The sequence below is a fragment of the Bidens hawaiensis genome, unplaced genomic scaffold, assembly GCF_021521415.1.
Source record: "Bidens hawaiensis isolate Kalapana, Puna unplaced genomic scaffold, B.hawaiensis_p1.1 tig00007551_1, whole genome shotgun sequence".
In the NCBI taxonomy this organism is placed as follows: Eukaryota; Viridiplantae; Streptophyta; class Magnoliopsida; order Asterales; family Asteraceae; genus Bidens; species Bidens hawaiensis.
Window position 1 is genome coordinate 674,190 of NW_027491527.1, and position 22,290 is coordinate 696,479.

Here is a 22,290-nt window from a genome sequence, read left to right on the forward strand (position 1 = left end):
ATTACTTCAGTCAACTGCCTTGAAGCCTCCTCAAGCAGATGTTGAAACTCAAGATGAAGATATTCCAGAAGAATCAGATGCTGATCTTAGTCCACGTAAAATGAGAAAGGAATATCCAAGATCAGGCGTCCTGATTACTGAAACCACAACTACAACAACATTAAGCCAACAAAAGGAACCTGAGTTGGACACCACCAAGACTCATGTTGATATAGGTCCATCCGCATCTGAGCTTCACTCTCAAGAAAATATTTTTGATGATATTGACCATGATTTGTATTTTGAAGCTGAGATTCCGGTCTTTGACAAGCCATCGGGACCATCCTACCCGATTGGTCAGTCAAGTTCTAGTGCTTCAGAGAAGATTGCTCGGATTCTTGCCATGCAAGACACTTTTATGCAAAATAAATGAAAGGGGGTTGTACTTGAAAATGCTCCTGTGGATGTGCAGGCTTTGCAACGTCGAGTCTTTGAAATCGAACAAGATTCAGTTGTAAAGGATGTGCGTATTCAAGAAATCGAAGCTAGCAACTCTGACAAAGATTCTAAGATCAAAGAGCTTCAGTCCAACATGGGTGGTTTGACTACTATGTACTTAGATATTTAACAGAAACTCATTCAGAAGTTTAGGGACGAATTCAAAAGCAATGACGACCCTGTTGTGAAATTGTCACACCCCGCCAAGGCGTAAACGCAGGCGCGCGACGTTCATGGATAATCACAGCTATTGATTAACGTGGTGATCCTACATGCGATGTGATGCTTGTAAATGCCCACAATTATCTTCCTGAATTTAATAACCTGAAAAACATACTTAAAAGTCAACATAATGTTGGTGAGTTCACAGGTTTTAAATGCATGATTAAACTCGTTGTTTTGAAAATATTGAGTTTCAAATGTTTAAAATGTATGAAACAAGTTATGATTTCTCAAATATATGGTTTCTTGATTTAAAAGATTTATCAAAAGCTTATGTCTTCATGACAAAAACGTGCTTTAAGACTTGTTCATGCTTACGTAAATAAAACGTAGATTAAAGTTATTTATGTTTTCGTGATAAAAATGTACATAAAGACTTATTTAGGAAGTTGAAAACATTGTTTGTTATGAGTGAGTTTTCTCGATGAAAACGATGTTCAAAAAGTTTACGCTTACGAACTTAAAAGCCCTTTTAAATATGTAAGTGAGTATATGCAGTGCAATATGATATATACGATAACCTAAACAAGATTGATAATCCTCCGTAGACTAGCTAAGAATACGAATTAATATATGACAATGAGCCTATAATCAAACCCAAATCCATATGTACGCCCGATAACCGTGCCATCACGGTGTGAATTATAGAATATATATGTTCCCATTAACACATCGGTTAGAGCGACTAACCATGAGCGGGGGATCAACCCCGATATATTCCTCGGTTAAACCCGTAGTTAATGATTATAGAATGTATTGATCCGAAGATCTTAAGGGCCTTGTGTAACTCATGCTCATATAAAGATTCTATGTCTTGCTTACTAACTATCGTATTAAATAATTTTATGTAAAGTTGTCAAATAGGTTTATGTAACATTACGAAATAAGTCTATTTAAAGTTATCAAATATGTTTATGCAAAGTTGCTAAATAAGTTTATGAAACGTATTCATATAAGTTTATGAAAAGTTACTAAATAAGTTTTTGAAACGTAACCAAACAAGTTTATGAAAAGTTACAAAATAAGTTTATGCAAACTTACTAAGTCCATGCAAAGTTACCAAATAAGTTTAGTATGTTTCTCCCCCTAGTTTGTAAAACAATAAAAGAGAAAAGGGATCGTGAAACTCACCTTAGCGTCAGTGAGTAACGTGCAATAATTCTTGTTTGTATTCAGCTTAGATATGTCCTAAGACAAGTATAAACTAACTTAGGGTCGGTTCAACATATTAAGCGCGTATGTCGGTTTATGCTATGTGTTCACCCAACGACCTAGACTTACGTGTGAGACGACTAATTGGGGATACGTTTATGTTTAATGTAGTTCTTCTAATGAATATATAACTCTCACTATATATTTGTCCTCATAATTTAAATAATAGCGAAAAATATATATGACATTATATATTCACTTTAGTAGGACACTAAGTTAAAAATATATTTAACAATATATTTATAATCAATTCAAGTAATTTACTTGTAAGCTAAAATACGCTACATAACTTATTTATGTAATAAAACTCATACATCGTAAAAAGTAGCATTTTAATAAATTGCTTTAGATAGAGCTTTTGTAAACTATCTTTTATAAAAACTCTTTTTATGTATAAAAGCCCTTTTGAAACAACAAGGTAGCTCTTTTATAAATTTAAAGATAAGTTTAACATTAACAATGATTGTTATGACCATTAAAGTTGATTTGTTCAAGAATGACACACATCTATAGATATGTTTCATAACCATGTTTTAAGAGACATAAGTTTAGATCCATAATTTTATAATACGTTTTAAGTTACCCTTTACTAGATCTACATATTTATTAGTTAGTTAGTTTCTTTATCACTTTCTACTATTGGGTGAGCACTTGAAACATAAACTCTTAAATGAAAGTATATAAATTAAAAGATTAAGTTAGATATGTATTCACTAAGAGTAGATTATGCCTAGGATGAAAGCAAAGAAAAGGAGATCTTGAGCTATAACACCAACTTGAAGTCCTCATTAACACTTGCACTTGGATCATTGAAACTATTTGAGCATAAGCTGGCATCGATGAAACCCAGACGGGAAAGGGGTAGAGTTTGGGGTGCAAATGGGTTCCAATGCTTCTGAAATTTGGATATGCTGTACTTTAATGAAGTCCTAGAGAATAGGAATAAGTATCAATGAATGGAAACGAAGCACGTTTGGAAGTCGAATACTTGGGGAAATAAAGTGAAATGAGCTGGGAATTTTAAGGATGAAGTAGGAGCTTCATCTCCAATTGGAAAATAGTGATTTGGAGTTGTACGGAGAGAGATATCATCGTCCCAAATGGACTGTATGTTTGGACAGGACTGAAAATAGTGGACCGAGTTGTTGTTCGCTTCCTAACTTCCCTTTGCTTGCTATTTTCTAGTTTCCAAACTCAACATATATATATAATACTACTCTATACATATAATAAGTGCATGTGTATATATATGATGAATGTGTGTGTGTTGAGTAGGGAGAGGGCTAGGGAAATTGTCACGGGTTGGATAATGATAAAGGAGGGAAAGACATGAGATTACTTTCTTATGGTTTTAACTTATTCATTTGCCATTATTATGAAATAACTTATTATGGTAAAGTTTTGACCTTGAGATTGTTAGTAGACTACTTTTTCTTTAAGATATTCACTAACTTGTTCCTTGTACATATCATGCAATCGGTTGCATGCATGCCAACACAAAAGTTAGCAATTATCCTTGTTATTTTAACATTGCATGTATTAACCCTTTTTATACAACTTAGTGAAAACATAGGAATGAGTTGTTTTGTCTTACATCCTATATATCAACGAGAGAGTTGTAAGAAACGATTTTTCTTTATAATATGGAATTAGTTTATTTATTGTTACTCATTCATTCTATGTTATGACATTTGAGTAGCTTTTAATTTAGTATCACTTAGACATGGCTTTGTGTTCCATAATGTGAAATAAAATATTAAGTAGTCATCAAGTTGATGCCTTAGATGTCATATGGGTTCGTTTACACTAGTTTGTTACCGATTATAAAGTACCGTTATGCTTCGGACACGGTTCAGAGTCTCTATATATATAGTCTCACCAATATCAGGTGCTTGTGCGCGTGAAACGGTAATCCTATAAATACCTAAGGTATATGACATGAATGCATGGAGTTTACTAGACTTTAAATGAACTAATAAACATGCACACGTTTTAAGGAGCTTGGGATCAATAATAATGTTTAATTATCACCAATAAATTTTACGGATATTGCGGGTTGTCACAGATTCAACCACCACTGATCAAGGAGGGAGCTCCAGTGGTCATACCTCTTCACATGCTGACGCGAATGAGGCACTAGAGCACTATCTCTCTATCCCACCCAAGTCCGCTGAACAGTGTGCTCGAATTCAAAAGAAAATTCTGATTATGAAGAATTCCAACCAGAACATTGAATCCTCCGGTCATCCAGATAAGTTTATTCTAAATTTGCAACATGGTTTTTCTGAGAAGTATGGTGACAGATCTGGAATCATGTCATGGGGATTCGATATTGATAAATCTATATGTTGGGTGAAACGAAAGTCTGGGACCACTGAGTACTACAAAAGATGATGGACTTTGGATCCTGAACAAAGGTGGATCTCAGTGATCTCATCAATGCTCCCTTCCATAATCCAAATCATGATAAAAAAAGGCCATAGACTTCTGAAACTTTTTGAAAAGGCAAGTCGATCAGGGATTTCCTAACATGACTACTGCTGAGTCGTTCTTGAAGAAAGCTAAAGGTGTTCTGGATCCGAAGACCGAGAAAACAATGGTGAATGTAATGTTGCATGCTACCAACAAAGCGACACACATTCCACTATCTACTTCGATTCCTAAAGGGTTATTGGATGGGATGCAGTTCTAGGCATATGAAAGTGAGACTACCATCGTTGTTATTTGAATGAATAAAGGGCAATATCGTTTTGTTGATCCACGTAATTTATTGAAATTTCATGAGCGGGACATCAAGACGTTGAATAATTTTCAAATTATTTCCGAACCAATATTTGAGACTGCTGCCAAAGAGTATACAAGGATGGTAGCTTCTATTATCAGAATGGGTCTGTGGTATGGTGGTTATAGAGAGGCTGAAGCGAACATCTTGGAGCACGATTAAAAGACAAAGCAACAAACCAAGGGGAGATTGTTGGGTCTACATTTAGTGGTTTGTACTTAGTTTTATGTTAATGTGTATGGTGGTTGGGTGTATGTATGTAAGCCGAGATCCTTTTATGATCTTGGTGGGCTTTGAGTTTTATGTTGGGCTAGGTTGTTGGTTTCCCTTATATATAGATATCGTGTATAGGGTTTATAGGTTGGCTGTTCATTTTGTTGTGGTGAACGTGTATTGTGTAACGTTGTGCTTAAGCACCCGACGTTAATCTAACGTGTGTTTTGAAGCTTTATCTCATGTTCATACGTATTATACTCGTCTATCTTGAATCACTTGACGTTATATTCCGCAATAACGTTAGGTTTGTTGATATCTTATTGAAAGATCCGCTCTCGGGACTTACAACCGGGTGAACAATAGAGAGTTCAACAGGAAGCTTGAGTCAGTAAGCAACATTACCAACTATATCGAGGATTTCAAAAGGACCAACAAAATGAGGAGCTAGTTTTCCTTTCTTTACACAACGAATGACTCCCTTCCAAGGGGATGCTTTGGGTAGAATGAAATCACCAACACTGAATTCTAGGGGTTACATCTCTTATCAGCATAACTTTTTTGGTGGCTACGAGCAGCAAGGTGGTTTTGACGGATTTGAGCAATACGGTCAGTTGTCTCTTGAACTAATTCCGGCCCGGTGATTTGAGATTCCCAAACTTCGTTCCAAAAAATCGGGGAACGGCACTTACGACCATAGAGTGCTTGAAAAGGTGCCATACCAATACTAGAGTGGAAGCTATTATTATAGGAGAACTCGATGAGTGGTAGATGCAAATTCCAATAGCCCCCAAAATCGAGGACACGCGAGTGGAGCATATCTTTTAGAGTTTAAATCGTACGCTCGGACTTTCCATCAAATTGTGGATGATAGGCAGTACTAAGATCCAAAAGGGTACCCAAAGCGGATTGGAGCGAGTTTCAAAACGAGAAGTAAAACAACTATCACGATTAGAAATAATGGTTAGCGGGGTTCCATGATGACAAACAATCTTCTCAATGTAGATACAAGCCAATTGGTCAACAGAATACGTTTTTTTGATGGGAATAAAATGAGCAGACTTGGTTAAGCGATCGACGATTACCCAAATACTATCATGCTGCTTACGAGTAGAGGAAACTTAGTGATAAAATCCATAGCAATACCTTCTCATTTCCACTCGGGGATGGGAGGTTGCTCTAGTCAGCCAAAAGGTTGGTGATGTTCGGCTTTCACTTTGGAGCACATGAGGCATTTAGAAACATAGAGAGCAATAGCTTTCTTCATTCCGGGCCACCATAGATGGAACGAAGGTCAGTGTACACTTTATCCGCACCGGGATGTATGGAGTATCGTGACTTGTGAGCTTCGTACATAATGTGAGAAGGTTATCACGATTAGGAATCCATAAGCGGTTAAGAAAGTAAAGTAGACCATTGGGTTTGGTTTCAAGTTGGGTTTCAGCACCACACGACATCTCGTCATACATATTGCCTTGGTGGTGGATTCGTGTTGAGCATCGAGAACACGCTTTTCAAGATCATTTTAGACAAGAATACAAGTAAGAAGTATGGATTAGAGTGGTTTCTTACGACTGAGAGTGTCGTCCACGACATTCGCCTTTCCGGGATGATTGCGAATTTCACATTCTTAATCGCTAAGCAACTTGGCCTATCGACGTTGTCTCATATTGATTTCTTTTTGGTCGAAAATGTGTTGGAGACTCTTATGATCGGTAAGCACCACACACTGCGTACCGTAGAGGTAGTGCCTCCAAATTTTCAAGGCAAATATGACAGCACCAAGCTCGATATCATTTGTCGTATAGTTTTTCTCGTGAACCTTAAGTTGTCTCGAAGCATAAGTGATAACCTTACCTCGTTGCATGAGAACGAAACCAAGACCTTGGTTATAAGCGTCGTAGAACACGATGAAATATTCATTACCTTTAGGGAGAGCAAGAATATGAACATTTAAAAGCATGTCCTTAAGGGTTTGAAATGCTTCTTCTTGTTTTAACCCCCACACATAAGTTTTACCCATGTGTGTTAAAGCGGTGAGACGCAATGCGATCTTTGAAAAGTGTTGAATGAAACGACGGAAATATCCCACCAAACCAAGGAAAGATCAAACTTTAGTGGGAGAAGTAGGCGTCCTCCGATTCTTGATGGCTTCAATCTTCGCGGGATCAACATGAATACCTTTGTCGTTGACAATGTGGCCCAAACACTGAACTTCTTTTAGCCAAAACTCGCACTTAGAAAACTTGGCGTACAATTGCTCATTACGAAGCAGTTCAAGAATGGCATGAAGGTTCTCTTGGTGGTCGTTCTCGAATTTAGAATAGATTAAGATGCCATCAATGAAAACAATAATGAACTTGTCCAAGTAGGGTTTACACACACGGTTCATGAGTTCCAAGAAAACCGCGGGTGCATTAGTTAGCCCAAAAGACATAATACAGAATTCGTAATGCCCATAACAAGCACGAAAAGCTGTCTTGGGGATGTCTTCTTCATTAACTCGGAGTTGATGATATCCCGAACGAAGATCGATCTTCGAAAAGCGTGCGGCTTCTTGAAGTTGATTGAAAAGATCATTGATACGAGGGAATGGATAACAGTTCTTGACGGTAAGCTTGTTGAGTTCACGATAGTCGATACATCTTTCTTCTTAACGAATAAAATAGGTGCGCGAGTTCTTGGAGTTGTTTCGAGAGTTCTTGCATTTTGGAAGATGCAAGATGGTAAGGTGCTTTAGCTACGGGGCTAGCTCCGGGTATAAGATCAATTCGGAATTCAACTTGACGAACCGGAGGAAGACCAGTGACGTCATTGGGAAAAACGTTGGGGAAATCACGTACAACCATAATGTCGGATATTTTCTTCTCTTTCTACTCTTTCTCCACCACAAGAGCTAAGAAGGCATCACATTTCTTGCGTAAATAACGTTGAGCTTGAAAGCACGACATAATATTAAGCTTAGACGTTGGAGTATCACCGAAAATGTTAAGAATACGACCATCCTCGAGAGGTATATGGATGAATTTCTTGAAACTAACAACTTCAGCACGATTAAAAGTTAGCCAATCCACCCCTAAGATAACATCAAAACTACCCATTTGCATCGGAATGAGGTCAATAAAGAATTTGACTTTATTAATAGTTATGATGCAATCCCGAACTACTAAATCAATAATAATAATAAAGTTCCCGTCGGCTACTTCTATGGTAAAAGGCTTAGACAACTTATCCCGAGGCTTATCAATAATATACGCAAAATCCAAAGAAATAAAACTCTTATTGGCACCACTATCAAATAATACCGAAGCATAATGATTACCAATGAGAAACGTACCATTCACCACATCGCTAGAGTTTTGAGCTTGATTCACATTCATTATAAACGCATGACCACTGTACCCTTGAGGGGTTTGAGTAACTTGGTTCAAAGGAGGAGGTTGAATAACAGGAGCTTGAGTTGATGCCGATGGAGGAGCCATAAGCTGAGGCATTTGAGGAGCATAGGTTTGAGATGTATAAACGGGAGGAGCTTGTGGTTAGAAGGTTTGCACTTGGTAGGCTTGGGCAGTATAGTATGGTACAGGGTACACTTTGGCTTGTGGTGGATGGGTAACATAGTGAGGTGAAGGCAAAACATGGGCTTGATGAGCATGGCAAGCATTGCGGAGATGGTTAGGTTCTCTGCAATGGTAGCAAGTACGGGTATTAGGAACACCGAAATAAGCAAGGTTAGTAGCAGATATAGTAGTAGGGGGGTGTAGAACGGGTTTGAACGACTTGTGAACCGGGCGTTGCACGGAAAGAGTTTGCAAAGTGGCCGTAACGGTTGCATTGAGTGCACAGTCGGCAACGGGATTGAGCAGGATGATGTCGGTTAGACTTGGCACATAGGGGATGAGGACGAAAGTAAGTCTTTTTGTTTGCGGCATTTGGGTCATTGGGATCTTCTTTGTTGGGTTGGTTGACATAGTAGATTTGGTGGTTGGTCTTACGTTAGTTGTTGTTCCTGTGAAATGGGTATAGTTGTAAGAAGGCTTGGTTTCGGATTTGGCATCGGTGGAGAAGTCAGTCTTAATTTTTTCAGGAGTAGGATTGGAATCCTTGCGAGACAAGGTTCCATCCCGAACATGGCTATCAGTGAGGGAGGCAGCTAGGTCCATCGCCTCACAGATGGTTAGAGGGTCACAACTCACCACTGCATCGCGAAAAATGGTCGGTAAACCGCGAATGTATTTATGGATGCCGCGAGTCTCGAAGGTTACCAAGTGGGGTACCATTCAGCTAAACTCACGGAAACAGTTAGAGTAGGTGGAGTTATCCCCACCAACTTGTTTGAGTTCCCAAAAGTTGGCCTCAAGTCGTTGCAGTTCATTTTCCGGGCATAACTCCTTCTTCATTGCCTCTTTGAGTTCTTCCTAAGGCATGGCTTCGACCAAGTCGGACCCTTGGTCAATTGTCAAAGCATTCCACCATGTGACAGCTCGACCCTCGAACTTTCTCGAGGCGAGATTAGTCCGTTCGGCATCCGGACATTCATAATGGATGAAGGCATTCTCCATTTCTTCAATCCATTGCAACAATATGGTTGTGTTTTCCTCACTAAGATAGGATGGGATTTATTGCTTTGAATATGAGTGATAATTGTGGGCATAGTAGCAGCAAACTCTTTTGTGTTCCTAGCAGCCAAGCCGCTATCGTGAGAACCAGATGAACGTTGGTGATGACGGTGGTTTCTGAGTGAAGACATTGTACAAGAAATAAAAGTAAATAATTATGAGTTGAGGGATCATATGAGTAAGTATTCATGAGTTGACGTAACTAATGAGGTTAACGTGGGATAATTACACGAGAAGATGGGGTTAGTTTTAAAAGTTCAAGATTTGTTGGTTAAGTTAGCTTCAACATAACTAATGAAATATATTTATGGATGTTGGCCTCCCATGAGCTTTCAATGGCAATTTGAATGGCCCAACAAAATTAAAAAATAAAAGTAAGGTAGTTGGACGGCCCATGAGCGATGGCATTTTAACTGTACCAACTAAATAACGATTTAATATAAAGTGGGTTGGACAACCCATGAGCGTTACATGTCATTTTAACTGTCCCAACCAATTAACAAATTATCAATGCGGTGAAGTTGGACGGCCTATGAGCATTCCATGACACTTTAACTGTCCCAACTAAATAACGAACTATCGAAATATAATTTGGGTAGCTGGAGTATCTCGTGAATCACTACGTTGATTACTCCAACAAAAATACGAAAACAAGTTGAGAAATGGATAGTCGGGATTTCCAACTAACCATTTAAAAACAACATAACACCATAATCGAAAAGGTTACCGAATTTAAGTCACGAACCACCGTGAAGTTGGTTTGAAAATAATGTACGAAATGCAACCACTAATGTGGTCACGGTTGACAGCCTAGGGTGTCAGTCATATGACATTTGTGTCCCTCTTTAGCCAATAAGATCGATTACTGTGGTCAGGTTATCCTCCAGGTAAGGAATAGTGTCTTACATTTGGTTCTCGGAACTGTTTTATTAAGGCCCGACTCACAGGGACATGCACCTAACCTAGCCCTAAGGTGAGAGAGGAAAAACAACAGGAGATAACTCTTAAGGATTTTCCCAAAATAAAGGCAATCTAATTTGATTTTTTTAAATTAAAAAAAAATTTAGTTTTGAGGCATAGCCTCTGAGTAGTGTATGTGCATAACAATAATATAATAATAAAAATAAATATTAACTAAGGAAAGCAGTAAGCAATTAAATAGAACACGTAAGGTAGGCAGATAAGCACGTATAGGGCTCCTAAGCATGTTACTAAGGCATCTCTAACGACCTATCTTAAACCTTCAGCTCTAATACCAATCTGTCACACCCCAACTGTTGGTGCATAATGTCAGTAGTTCATAGTCTAGTGTCTGTAATCCAGTCTGTAATGTTAATTGTGTTTTGTTTATGTTTAAGCGAAGTTACTGACAAGTTCGCTTATCAGGCGAACTTGTTAGTCAAGCGAAGTTAGCAACAACTTCGCCTGAAGATATCAGGCGAAGTTGTCGTGTATTTATATGCTAGGTCACGGCTTGTTTAGATTTGTTGAAGGTAATCGTATACAGACGTGTGTGAGTCGAGAGACGTGAGAACCAGAGAGTATTGAGTCTGTATTCAGTGATTATATCACGTGTTTCGGTTATAATATAACGTGTGTTCGTTTATTCGTATCGTGTGTTTGTTTGATTCGTGTTCTACGCTCGTAACGACCTACGCAGGGATTCCGCACCTGTGTAGATCGAGATATCCCGTGCAGATCCATCCAGGGAACCTACAATTGGTATCAGAGCTATTGCTCAATTGTGTGGTTCGGGATATTCACGCGGGTGTAGAAATCGTCCCGTTTCGACTATTCGCGGGACGTGTTTTCTGTGTTTTTGTGTCATCTTACCTCCTACCATCGTATTCAACCCTTTACACCGTCAAAAACCTCGAAAAACGTCGTGTTCATCAGGCGAAGTTGCCGTCACTGTTCGTAGGGTTTCGGCGAAGATATAAGGTTAAGCGAAGTTATCCACAACTTCGCCTACCTTCTCAAGTTCGCCTAACTCAAGCGAAGTTCTCTACAACTCCGCCTACCTCCTAAGTTCGCTTACCTCAAGCGAAGTTAAGAATCAGCGAAGTTCTTCAGCGAAGTTAAGACTTAAGCGAAGTTATCCCTAACTTCGCCTACAGTACTTTTCAGAAGAATTTTTTTTTTTGTTTTTCGGGTTTTTTAGTTTTTGAGAAAGATGTCGTCAATTAACATCTCAGAGTTAGTTAAGATGGAAGTAGAAGCAGGGTCAGCTACTAAGGCCCCAAAGTTGCTTAAAGGAACCGACTTCGTTGCTTGGAAGGATCGGTTCGAACAATATGTCAAGTACCAGGATGCGAAAATGTGGGTATGCATCCAGGATGGTTATATTCCACCAACTATGGAGAACGAAGGTCGTGATCAGATCAAAAAGTACAGCAAAATGGAAGAAGAAGAGAAAAAGATGTATGAGGCCGAGAGCAAGGCTCATGCTGCTATCACTATGGCTCTTCCACAAGAGATCCTTCATACTTTTAGAAAGTACAAGACAGCAAGAGAGCTTTGGGAAGCTCTTGAGAACCGGTTTGAAGGAAATGTGGGAATCCGTGCTTCGAAGATCAAATTGCTCAAAACTCAATTCTCGGTCTTCAAGTATCTGAAAAACGAATCACTTGATGATATCATCACCAGATATTATCATCTGATGACTGAACTCAGCAACTATTCAATTGCATACAAAGAAGATGAGATTGTTGAGAAGCTTCTTGATGCTCTCCCACCAAAATGGGAGATGTATACTGTGTTGATGAGAGAAGATAAAGACTTTGCTGACTATGACCTTGAGACAGCAGTTAACAAGCTCCGAACCTTTGAGCTTAACATGGTTAGAAAGGAGACACCTACGGATCAGGTTCAAGATCCAGGTTTGTATGGTGCTAAAGTCAACACTAGTTCAGGTTCGAAGACTGAATCAGCTGCCTACTACTTGAAGGGAGAGTCGGGCGCCAACTCATCACATGAGGGGCATGTGTCAGTCAACACGAATGGTGATGTTTGCTTTGTAGCAGGTGGATCTAGTGCATCTAAACCGCAAGCAAGCAAGAGTAGTTGCTCTCCAAGTATTCCTAGCAACAACTACTCTAAGATGCCTATGAGTGTCAAATCTGCTGAAGAGCAGTTTGCTCTCTATGCTTCTTTTATTGCTTCCTATGAGAACTACATTCAGGGAAAGATTGTTGATCCAGCTATGTTGGATGAAGACTATGACCAGATTGATGCTGATGATCTGGAAGAAATGGATCTGCAATGGCAGATGGCTATGATCGTGAGAAGAGTGAAACGGTTTATGAAAAAGACCGGAAGAAAGTTTGTCGGTGGAAGGCCAGGGTTTGACAAGACGAAGGTAAGATGCTACAACTGTCAGCAAAACGGCCACTTTGCTAAGGAGTGCAGAAATGAGCGTGTAGAACGTGGTCAAGGCAAGTCTACACGGCATAATGGGGGTAGTAAAGATTATAGTGCCATGATTTCCAGAGAAGATGGTGAATATAACTGGAACCTGCATTCTGAAGAAATCTTTGAACAGGCAAATTTGGCGAATGTGGAAAATGAAGAAAGTGAGAAAGCTACTGGAGAAGAAAAAGCTTTCATGGCTGATGCTAAAGACCAGCTCTCCGAGGTATGTTCTAAACCTACTTGTTCTAAATGTGAAAACTTGTCTGAGCAATTAGCAACTATAACTGATCAGTATGTTAGTTTGGATGCTGAGTTTAAAACTCTAAAAGAAGATCATCATTTTACAAAATCAAGAGAAAATAGCTATAAAGTTAAAATAAAAGCTTGTGAAAAAGATATTAAAAGTCTAAAAGCAAAACTTGCTGAAAAAATTCAAGTGATTGATCTAAGCTATGAAGTTTTGGAAGAAAACCAAACTAATAGCTGAAAGAGAAAAACAGATTGCTGATCACCAGGTAAAAGTGGTGGAACTGAATAGAAAACTTGAGCAGTTCAGAAATTCCTCTGCTATTCTTGATCACCTTGTTAGTGATCAAGGTTCCTCAGTTAAGAGGGGAGGAATTGGTTATCATGAGGTTCCACCACCTTATAATCACAATTACACTTTTAATCCTAGTAATCAGAAATCTGTTGACTTTGAGGTTGTTCAGACAGTTCCAATTAAGGTAACTAGTAAAGAACCAGATGTTAGTAGAGGCGAAACAAGTCCGCCTGTGTCAAGTGTTAAAATTTCTGTTCCGAGTCCGGTCTCATCAGATTCGGATAAATCATTCGAGTCGGGTAAGACAAAGGAGGAGGTTGTATTACCAAATAGTGGAGAGAAAGATAAAACAACTAAAAAGAGTTCCCCGCTAAACCCTTATGTCCCACCATATGTGAGACGAACGGGCGGTAGTACAGCCTCGACATCCAAAACAACTGTTGAAAAGAAAGTTGAGCATAGGTGTTGTTTTAGGTGTAATCAATTAGGGCACCTAGTTGCAGATTGCCCTCTGAAGCAGCGATTCAGAGGTGTGAGGCATACCAAAACTGAGACTAAGCCTAATGGTAATTATAATACTGGTAAAAGTGAAAACCATTCAAAATTCAGAAATCAGACTAATTCAGGTTTTCAAAGAAACCAATCTCAGTTTCACACTGCTGATAACCAAACAGTAAGTTATAATTCTTTCAATTCACAAAGGTTTGGAAGGCCTCACAATCAATCTACAAGGAGGTATACTAATAGGACTTACAGGAATTATACAGAGACTAACTTTGGAAAGCCAAAGTTCGGGATGTATAGATCCAAGACCAATTGGTCTTGGGTCCCTAGATTCTAATCTTTTGCTTTAATCGTGCAGGAACAGTTGAACAGGGCTGCCAATAATCTTTGGGTTGTGGATAGCGGCTGTTCCCAGCACATGACGAGTAACAACATCTTGTTACACGATTTGAAACCTGTTCAAGGAGGGAGAGTGAGCTTTGCTGGAGAAAGTGGAGGCAAGATTACAGGAATAGGAACGGTGTCTAATGGAAAGATGAATCTAGAGAAAGTAAACTTTGTCGAAGAATTGAAGCACAACTTGCTGAGTGTGTCGCAGATCTGTGATAAGGAGTACACCGTACATTTTACAAAGAATGAGGCGATTGTGTTGCATCCTGGTTTTCAGATACCAGAGGAGTGGATTGTGATGAAGGCTCCACGTGAGAGGAATACGTATATTATGGATATGAGGTTGACTGAAATGGCCACGGAAGAATCATGCCTTATGACAAAAGCGAGCGAATCGGAGTCCGAATTGTGGCATAGGAGAATGGGGCACATTCATCTTCGGAAGATGAACCACATTGTCAAGAATGGACTTGTGCTGGGCGTTCCCTTGAAAAGTTTCAACTTTGAAGACAAATGTCTAGCGTGCAAGAAGGGAAAGCAGCACAAGAAATCCCATCACACCAAGAAGGTCAATTCTATTGTCAGTACTCTAGAATTGCTTCACATGGATCTCTTCGGTCCCGTGAATGCAAAAAGTCTAGGAGGTACTTCTTATTGCTTGGTGATCACTGATGATTACTCACGATATTCGTGGGTATATTTCCTGAAATCAAAAGATGAAACGGCTCAGATGGTGAAGAATTTGATTACCAAAGTTGAGAACGTTATGGATAAAAGGGTTAAGTACATCGGGAGTGACAATGGAACGGAGTTCAAGAATTTTGAAATGGAGATCTTCTGCCTTCAGAAAGGGATTGAGCACCAGTACAGCGCTCCGTATACTCCGCAACAGAATGGAGTGGCTGAGAGGAAGAATAGAACGTTAATTGAAGGAGCCAGAACTATGCTGGCTGATTCGAAGCTTCCTGTGGTGTTCTGGACTGAAGCTGTTGCTACAGCCTGTTATATCCTGAATAGAGTCTTTACTGTTAAAAGACTTAATAAAACGTGTTATGAGCTTATGCATGGGAGGAAGCCCAACTTGAGTGGTCTTGAACCATTCGGGTCCCCTTGTTCGATTTTAAAGACAAATTCTAAATTTGGTGAAGTAGCCGATGAAGGAATCTTAGTCGGTTATATTGTTGGGACTCCCAATAGACGTGTCTTTAATACATCGACCGGCAAGGTTGAGGTGGTGTGTAACACCGATATCACAAGTTACAAACCGCCAAAACCAAGCAACGGACCTGCTGAGTTTTTCGACTATGATAGACTTTTTAAGTCTTTTAACATACCTTATTTGGATAGTGCAGAAGTAGAAGAAAGAGTTGCTACGAAGATGATCCTTGATGAAGAAGAAAATCTAGTGCAAAGACAGCTGTTTGATAAATGTCAACCTTCCTCATCAAATGCTATCGATACCCCTGCTGCCTCTCCTGAAAAAGAATTTTTCAATCCGTTTCACTCTCAGCAAGGAACAACCATTGACGAGCTCTCTTCTAACTTGGAAGACAATTTGCATGTCGGTTCAGTTCCGACCACGAGAATTCATAAAGATCACCCTTTGGAGAATGTGATTGGTGATGTGTCCTCCGGTGTACAAACAAGACGTAGCTTGAATGAGCACACCTGTGTTTACACAAGCATTAAGGAGACAGGCATAATCAACGAATGCTTGTACACCTGCTTTATCAGCCAGATTGAACCAAAGAATTATCAAATGGCTCTAAAGGACAGCTCGTGGGTCGAAGCCATGCAAGAAGAGCTGGCATAATTCAAGAAAATGGAAGTTTGGACTTTGGTTGAAAAACCAAAGAATGTGCATGCGATAGGCACAAAATGGGTTTTTAAGTGCAAGAGAGATGAGAAAGGGATTATTATAAGAAACAAGGCGAGGCTAGTCGTTAAAGGTTTTAATCAACAAGAGGGGATTGATTATAATGAAGTGTTCGCTCCTGTGGCAAGATTGGAAGCCATTAGATTGTTTTTGGCATTTGCTGCTTATAAGAAGATGAAGGTATTTCAGTTAGACGTGAAAAGTGCGTTCCTAAATGGGAAAGTTGATGAGGTTGTGTACGTTGAGCAACCTCCGGGTTTTCCTGACCCAGACTTTCCAGACCACGTGTACAAGTTAAGCAAGGCGTTGTATGGACTACATCAGGCACCTCGTGCCTGGTACTCAACTTTATCAGATTACTTGCTTGTAAATGGGTTTGAAAGAGGGAAGATAGATAGCACGTTGTTCTTCAAGAGAGAAGGAAGCGACTTCCTGCTGGTGCAAGTCTACGTGGATGACATTATCTTTGCTGCATCAAAAGTCTCCATGTGTCAGGAGTTTGAGGCCGTCATGAAGAAAAGGTATGAAATGAGTGCTATGGGTGAACTAACTTTCTTTTTAGGATTGCAGGTTGATCAGAAGAAGGATGGGATGTTCATTCATCAGACCAAGTATGTCCATGATGTGCTCAAACGCTTCAAGATGGAGGACAGCACTCCATTCGATACTCCAGTCTGCGTCAATCACAAATTGGGTGCTGATTCAGATAACGATGCAGACGTGGACCCAACCCAATATCGGGCTATTATAGGTTCTTTAATGTACTTAACTGCTTCTAGGCCTGATATAATGTTTGCTGTTTGTCTTTGTGCACGCTTTCAGGCAAACCCAAAAGAATCTCATTTGAAGGGTGCGAAGAGGATACTGCGGTATCTCAAGGGCAAACCTAAGCTGGGGTTGTGGTACGCGAAGGGAGGAGACTTGGAGTTGGTAGCTTACACAGATTCTGATTATGGAGGGTGCAATCAGAGTCGGAAGTCAACTACTGGAGGATGTCAGTTTCTAGGAGGCAGATTAGTGTCCTGGCAATGCAAGAAGCAGACATCAGTCGCCATTTCAACATGTGAGGCAGAATACATGGCAGCATCCAACTGCTGCTCCCAGGTTCTGTGGATTCAACAACAGTTGCGCGACTATGGTCTGAATTTCTCACTTACTCCTATTTGCATTGATAACACAGCTGCTATCTCAGTAACTAACAATCCCGTGAAGCACAGTAAAACTAAACATATTGACATACGTCATCATTTTATACGGGATTGTGCTAAGAAGAAGCTGATTGAGCTCGAAAAGGTTGATACGTTAGATAATTTCGCTGACTTATTCACGAAAGCGTTTGACAAAACTAGATTTCAAAACCTTGTTGAGCTGAATGGGATGATCAATCCCGAGTAACCATGCTTTGTGTTTTGATTAAAAAAAAATAAAAATAAAAATAAAATAAAAAATAAAAAATAAAATAAAATAAAATAAAAAATAAAAAAAATACGTCACTATCGCTTAGAATTATGTCGGTTGCCTCAGTTTGAAGGACATGTCTTAGGATATGTTTGGTCCTCATTTCTACTTGTAGAATATGAGGATAGCCATTAACCAGATGACTGAAAGTGACCGGGGCTGTTTATGATGAGTTTTCATTCTTTCGCTGAAAATTAGTCGATCATACTTAGTTAGAAGGACACATACTAGTATGTGGTCGGTCCAGCTGATCCATTGGATCTTCGGGATAGCCGTTAACCTGAAGACTTTGATTTGGTTGGGGCGATTGAAGTTAAAAAAAAAAAAAAAAATTTAAGGGAAATGAAATTATTTTTCAAGTCTACTACTTCGTAAGAAGTTCTGTTACTATGTTTTAACAGAAAATTGATCCAACCTTGGAAAATGGTAGATTTACTGATTCTGTGTGCTTAACTAGTGAAGTTATTAGGCCTAAAAGGCTTTAGAACAGTTATTGTATGTCATGGTAGCTTTTTATGGTGCGTAAAAGTAGATGTGATACAAACTAAATCTAATCGATTTTACGTGGAAACTCCTTAAGAGTTTTGCATGTCTTCATATATATCTTTCCGAATGATAGGCAGAAAAGCGATTACCCAGTCATACACGAGCTCGTAAGTGTTCTGATTCCCGTAAAGATAGTGTGTGAAGAAACTGCAGTGATCCAGATTCGGGACTTGCAGTTGTTTACTACTCTGAAGTCTATGTAAATGTTTATCGTAAAAAAAAAAAAAAAAAAAAAAAAAAACCTTATGAGTTATTGAAACATTCTAGAGCTGACAATGTCAAGACTTCTCAATCATGGAGTAAGGAAGAGAACGAGAAGCAGATGAAGAGTACTTACAAACTTAATCAGACACTATGGGTTGAAGTCAATTCGGGGTGACTTGGGGAAAGCCAAATACGCTTTGAGAATAGATAGGAGGCATCATAATCTCTGAGTTGTTGCCCACTTAATTTTTGAGCTTAATCGAACTTAACTCGTATCACAGAAACGATGAAAACCATCTTAAGTTATTTACCTGCCTACAACTTGTTTCTTTATGTCATAATATAGCTAAACACGGATCTATGTGACAGTCACATAGTTAGTATGATTCCAGTTCGGATCTTTTCTAAAACGTAGTAGTCCCTGTCGAGACTGAAATTTGATCCCTTGTACTTTAATTTTTAAAAGTTTTTCGTACTTAGGTAGTTTATGATTTTATAACTGGTTACTTGGACTTGATCGTGTCATTTAATTCTTAAAGGGAAGTTTTTAAAACTTAATTGCAAAATGTTTAAACTATAGGGGTTTATTTTGTAAAATCGACGAACTTGTGAATAACTTCGCCCTAGGCGAAGTTATCCACAACTTCGCCTGTATAACTCCGCTCCTATATAAAGGAATTTTTAAGGTCAAACAGTTTATTATTTTCTGATTTCAGCGAACTTATCCTCACGATTAACCTCGGCGAACTTATCGATAAAATTTTCGAATCCTTCTTCTTTTTTCTTTCTCAGTTTCGATTATCGATTCACGGTATGTGGTGTCGGTACTTCGTGTTATCTGTTCATTCTTGTTTATCGACGGTCGTTTCGATCTCTATCGTGACCTCGGTCGGTCGGACCTTAAAACCGATTTCAAACATTGTTTTTACGTGGTCATGAACAAACTAATCGTCCAGAGGTTCTTAAAATCTTGCGTTTTTGAGTCCTCGATCTCCAAAATCGCCAACTGCACGTCGTTCGAATCGCCTTACTGTCGCCAATTCAGATTCAGGCGAACTTACAGTTTGGGCGAAGTTATCCGTAACTTCGCCTGAGGTTTAACTTCGCCTGAGGCGATGTTGTGGTGAGGCGAAGTTATCATTAACTTCGCCTGGACCTTTTTACTTATTAGTTATTAGACGAACTTAAAGATGAAGCGAAGTTGTTCCCAACTTCGCCCCACCTTTAACTTCGCCTATACAGAATAATCACAACTTCGCTCATGGTAACAGGCGAACTTGTGGTTTGCCTTGACGGTCATCTAACTTGATCTGTTTGTTGCAGATATGGCTGCAGTAGCAGGTGTTGGAGGTGCTGAAGGAGATGATGGAGGAGATAATGAGAGACAATTCTTTCCGGGTCATAACATGTATATCACACTTGACCCAGACGCGAGTGGAGTAGATGATTTCCGCGAAATCATCACATTCCTGCTACGCTCGCGGATATTCCACGCCATTACGACAACTCTGCCGATTTCCTTGCTCAACATTGAGGATTTCTGGCAGACGGTGGAATATGACTGCCGCGTCGACCCCCCGGTGATGCGTGCAACGGTAAATGGTCAGGATGTTCAGTTCTCGTCTGAACAAATCTGGGTGGCTTTGCAATTCGGAGAGGAGACGAGGGACGACCTGACAAAGTTTGTTGCTCCGTTCCGTGATGGAGCATTTCTACGAATGGGATATTCTGGTCCCTTGGGGGTTACACAAAGAAGGAAAGGTTTCTTGCTCGATCAGTGGCGCTTCCTCATGCACGTAATGATTGTGTGCATGTCAGGGAGGAAGGCGGGCACTGACGGGATGGGCGCGACCTTGCAGTCGGCGATGACTGCTCTGACTTATAACAAGCGTTACAGCTTGAGTCATGAGATTGATCGACAGCGAAGGGCGATGGGGCGTGAGAGATTCATCATGTATCCAAGATTTCTCCAAATGATCTTGAATCATGTTGCTCCCACGTTGCCTCAACGTCGTCCTATCAGATATGTGGAGAGTGTGAACAAGCGTATCTTTGCTCAATGTAGAACTTCGAGTGCTAGAAGCAAGCCTGAACTGCGTCCTAGGCATACTCCACTGTTTGGGTATTTAATCAACCCGGATTATGTTCCTGCTAATGGGGACGAGTTTAGAGATCCTCAAACACAACAGACGGGAGCACCTCAAGCTGTACCTGCTGCGCCTGTTGTGTCAGCTGAAGAAGAGGTAGACCTTGACGCTGCTTTTGGCGGCCAAGGATTTTTTGACATGGACCGAGTTGATCTTCAAGAAAATATACAGGTCTCGGTTCCACAGAGTACGGGAGTAAATGTTACTAGAGCAGCTACGACGGTGGATGACTCAGATTTTGATGATGTAATGGATGAGGCAAGACGTATGATGGTGACTCAAGAGAGGACGTATGGGAAGAGAAAGAGGACAGATTACAACAGTGAGTCAGAAGAAGAAGAAGACATTCATAAGTTGATCAGACGTTCAAGAAGGGACAGGACAGGTGCAGGTAGGGGAGCTGGTGAGAGCTCTAGAGTCATACGTTTCGCTCCGCCCGCACTGTCCGGTATGTCAATTGTCCCTACACCATTACAGGTCACAAGGCCAAGCGCCACGGACGTTCCCGTGGTGGCCTCATCATCATCTGTTGGCCTCCCATCCATCACACTCCAGCTGACGACTCCAGATATTGTATCGTTGCCGCCTCCAACGCTTACTCCGTCGGAGGTTGTTGCACAGGTTATTGAGTCGACAGTGGTTCACACTGCAGGGTTGTCGGTCACGATACCACCTGCGGTTACGTCCACAGCTACTTCTGATGTCCCGGTTTCATTCGAAATCCCTCCTCAGTATACTCAAGACATATCTCACATGAGGTTCGATTTCGATGCAACCCTATCAGACACGGAAAGAATAGCTGCACTAGAGCGGGTCGTGGCAGAGCAATCTAGGATATATCTTATCCAGACCCAGGCTATTCAGCGCCTAGTAGCAGAAAATCAACTACAGTCGTCCCTCCTGGTTGAACATGGAAAAATCATAGATGCTATGAAGGAGTTCATGGCATCTCAGGGGGAGACGAGCTGTAAAGGCGACGAGCTCAGGACAAAGAAGAAGAATGACAGAGACGATGATCCCAATGCATCGAAAGGTGCAGGTGGTGAGTTGCCAAGAACTACTCAAGCTCTTGGGACAACCACAGCTCAGGGGGAGTCTGCAGGTGCAGCTGGCGGTTCTGGTGGTGATGAGGTGGTGATGGTAGATGACGAGGAGATGGGAGATGATGTGATCGATTCCTTGAAGGAGTTGGATGATGATATGTTAGATGTTGATGATGTGTGTGATGATGATGTGCTGCCATTAGAAGAAATTGAGAAGATTGGTGCACAGATAGTGATAGAAGATGATGTTGAAGAAGGTGAAATTGTAGAGGAGAATGTTGAACACGAGCTTCCAACCGTTGAGAAGTCGAATGTATGTGAAGATACAGTAGTTGATGATACAGAATGGGTGGAGCAGCCTAGATGGAAGGAAGGCTATGCTCATTGGTTTATCAAAACGAAGAAGCCAGTGGTACCTACAATGTTCAAGAAAAGTTATAATATTAAAGGGTACGCTGAGTCAAAGAAAGGCATTATCTGTTGGTTATATGATGAACAGCTAAAAGTGTTCGTGGTGAAAAGATATGATGGGATCCAATACTTTAAGAGGACGTTGAGATCTCTAAATACCTTACCTGAGTGTGAGGTAAAGGATTTGGCCAGACTGGGGTTGATTTATAGAAGTGATGATAATATGGCCAGAGT

General features: G+C 40.2%; 1 protein-coding gene across 1 annotated transcript; it reads right to left on the minus strand.

Annotated features, from left to right (window-relative positions):
- Positions 1-7,779: 7,779 nt before the first annotated feature.
- Positions 7,780-8,400, minus strand: LOC143635541 (uncharacterized). Its single transcript, XM_077103356.1, has one exon. It carries the CDS (start codon positions 8,398-8,400, stop codon positions 7,780-7,782), a length of 621 nt encoding a protein of 206 aa, XP_076959471.1.
- Between the last annotated feature and the right edge of the window lie 13,890 nt (positions 8,401-22,290).

What these genes read in the sequence shown, in the direction of transcription:
- LOC143635541 (XM_077103356.1), bottom strand. Translation starts at nt 8,400, where the DNA reads ATGCCTCAGCTTATGGCTCCTCCATCGGCATCAACTCAAGCTCCTGTT.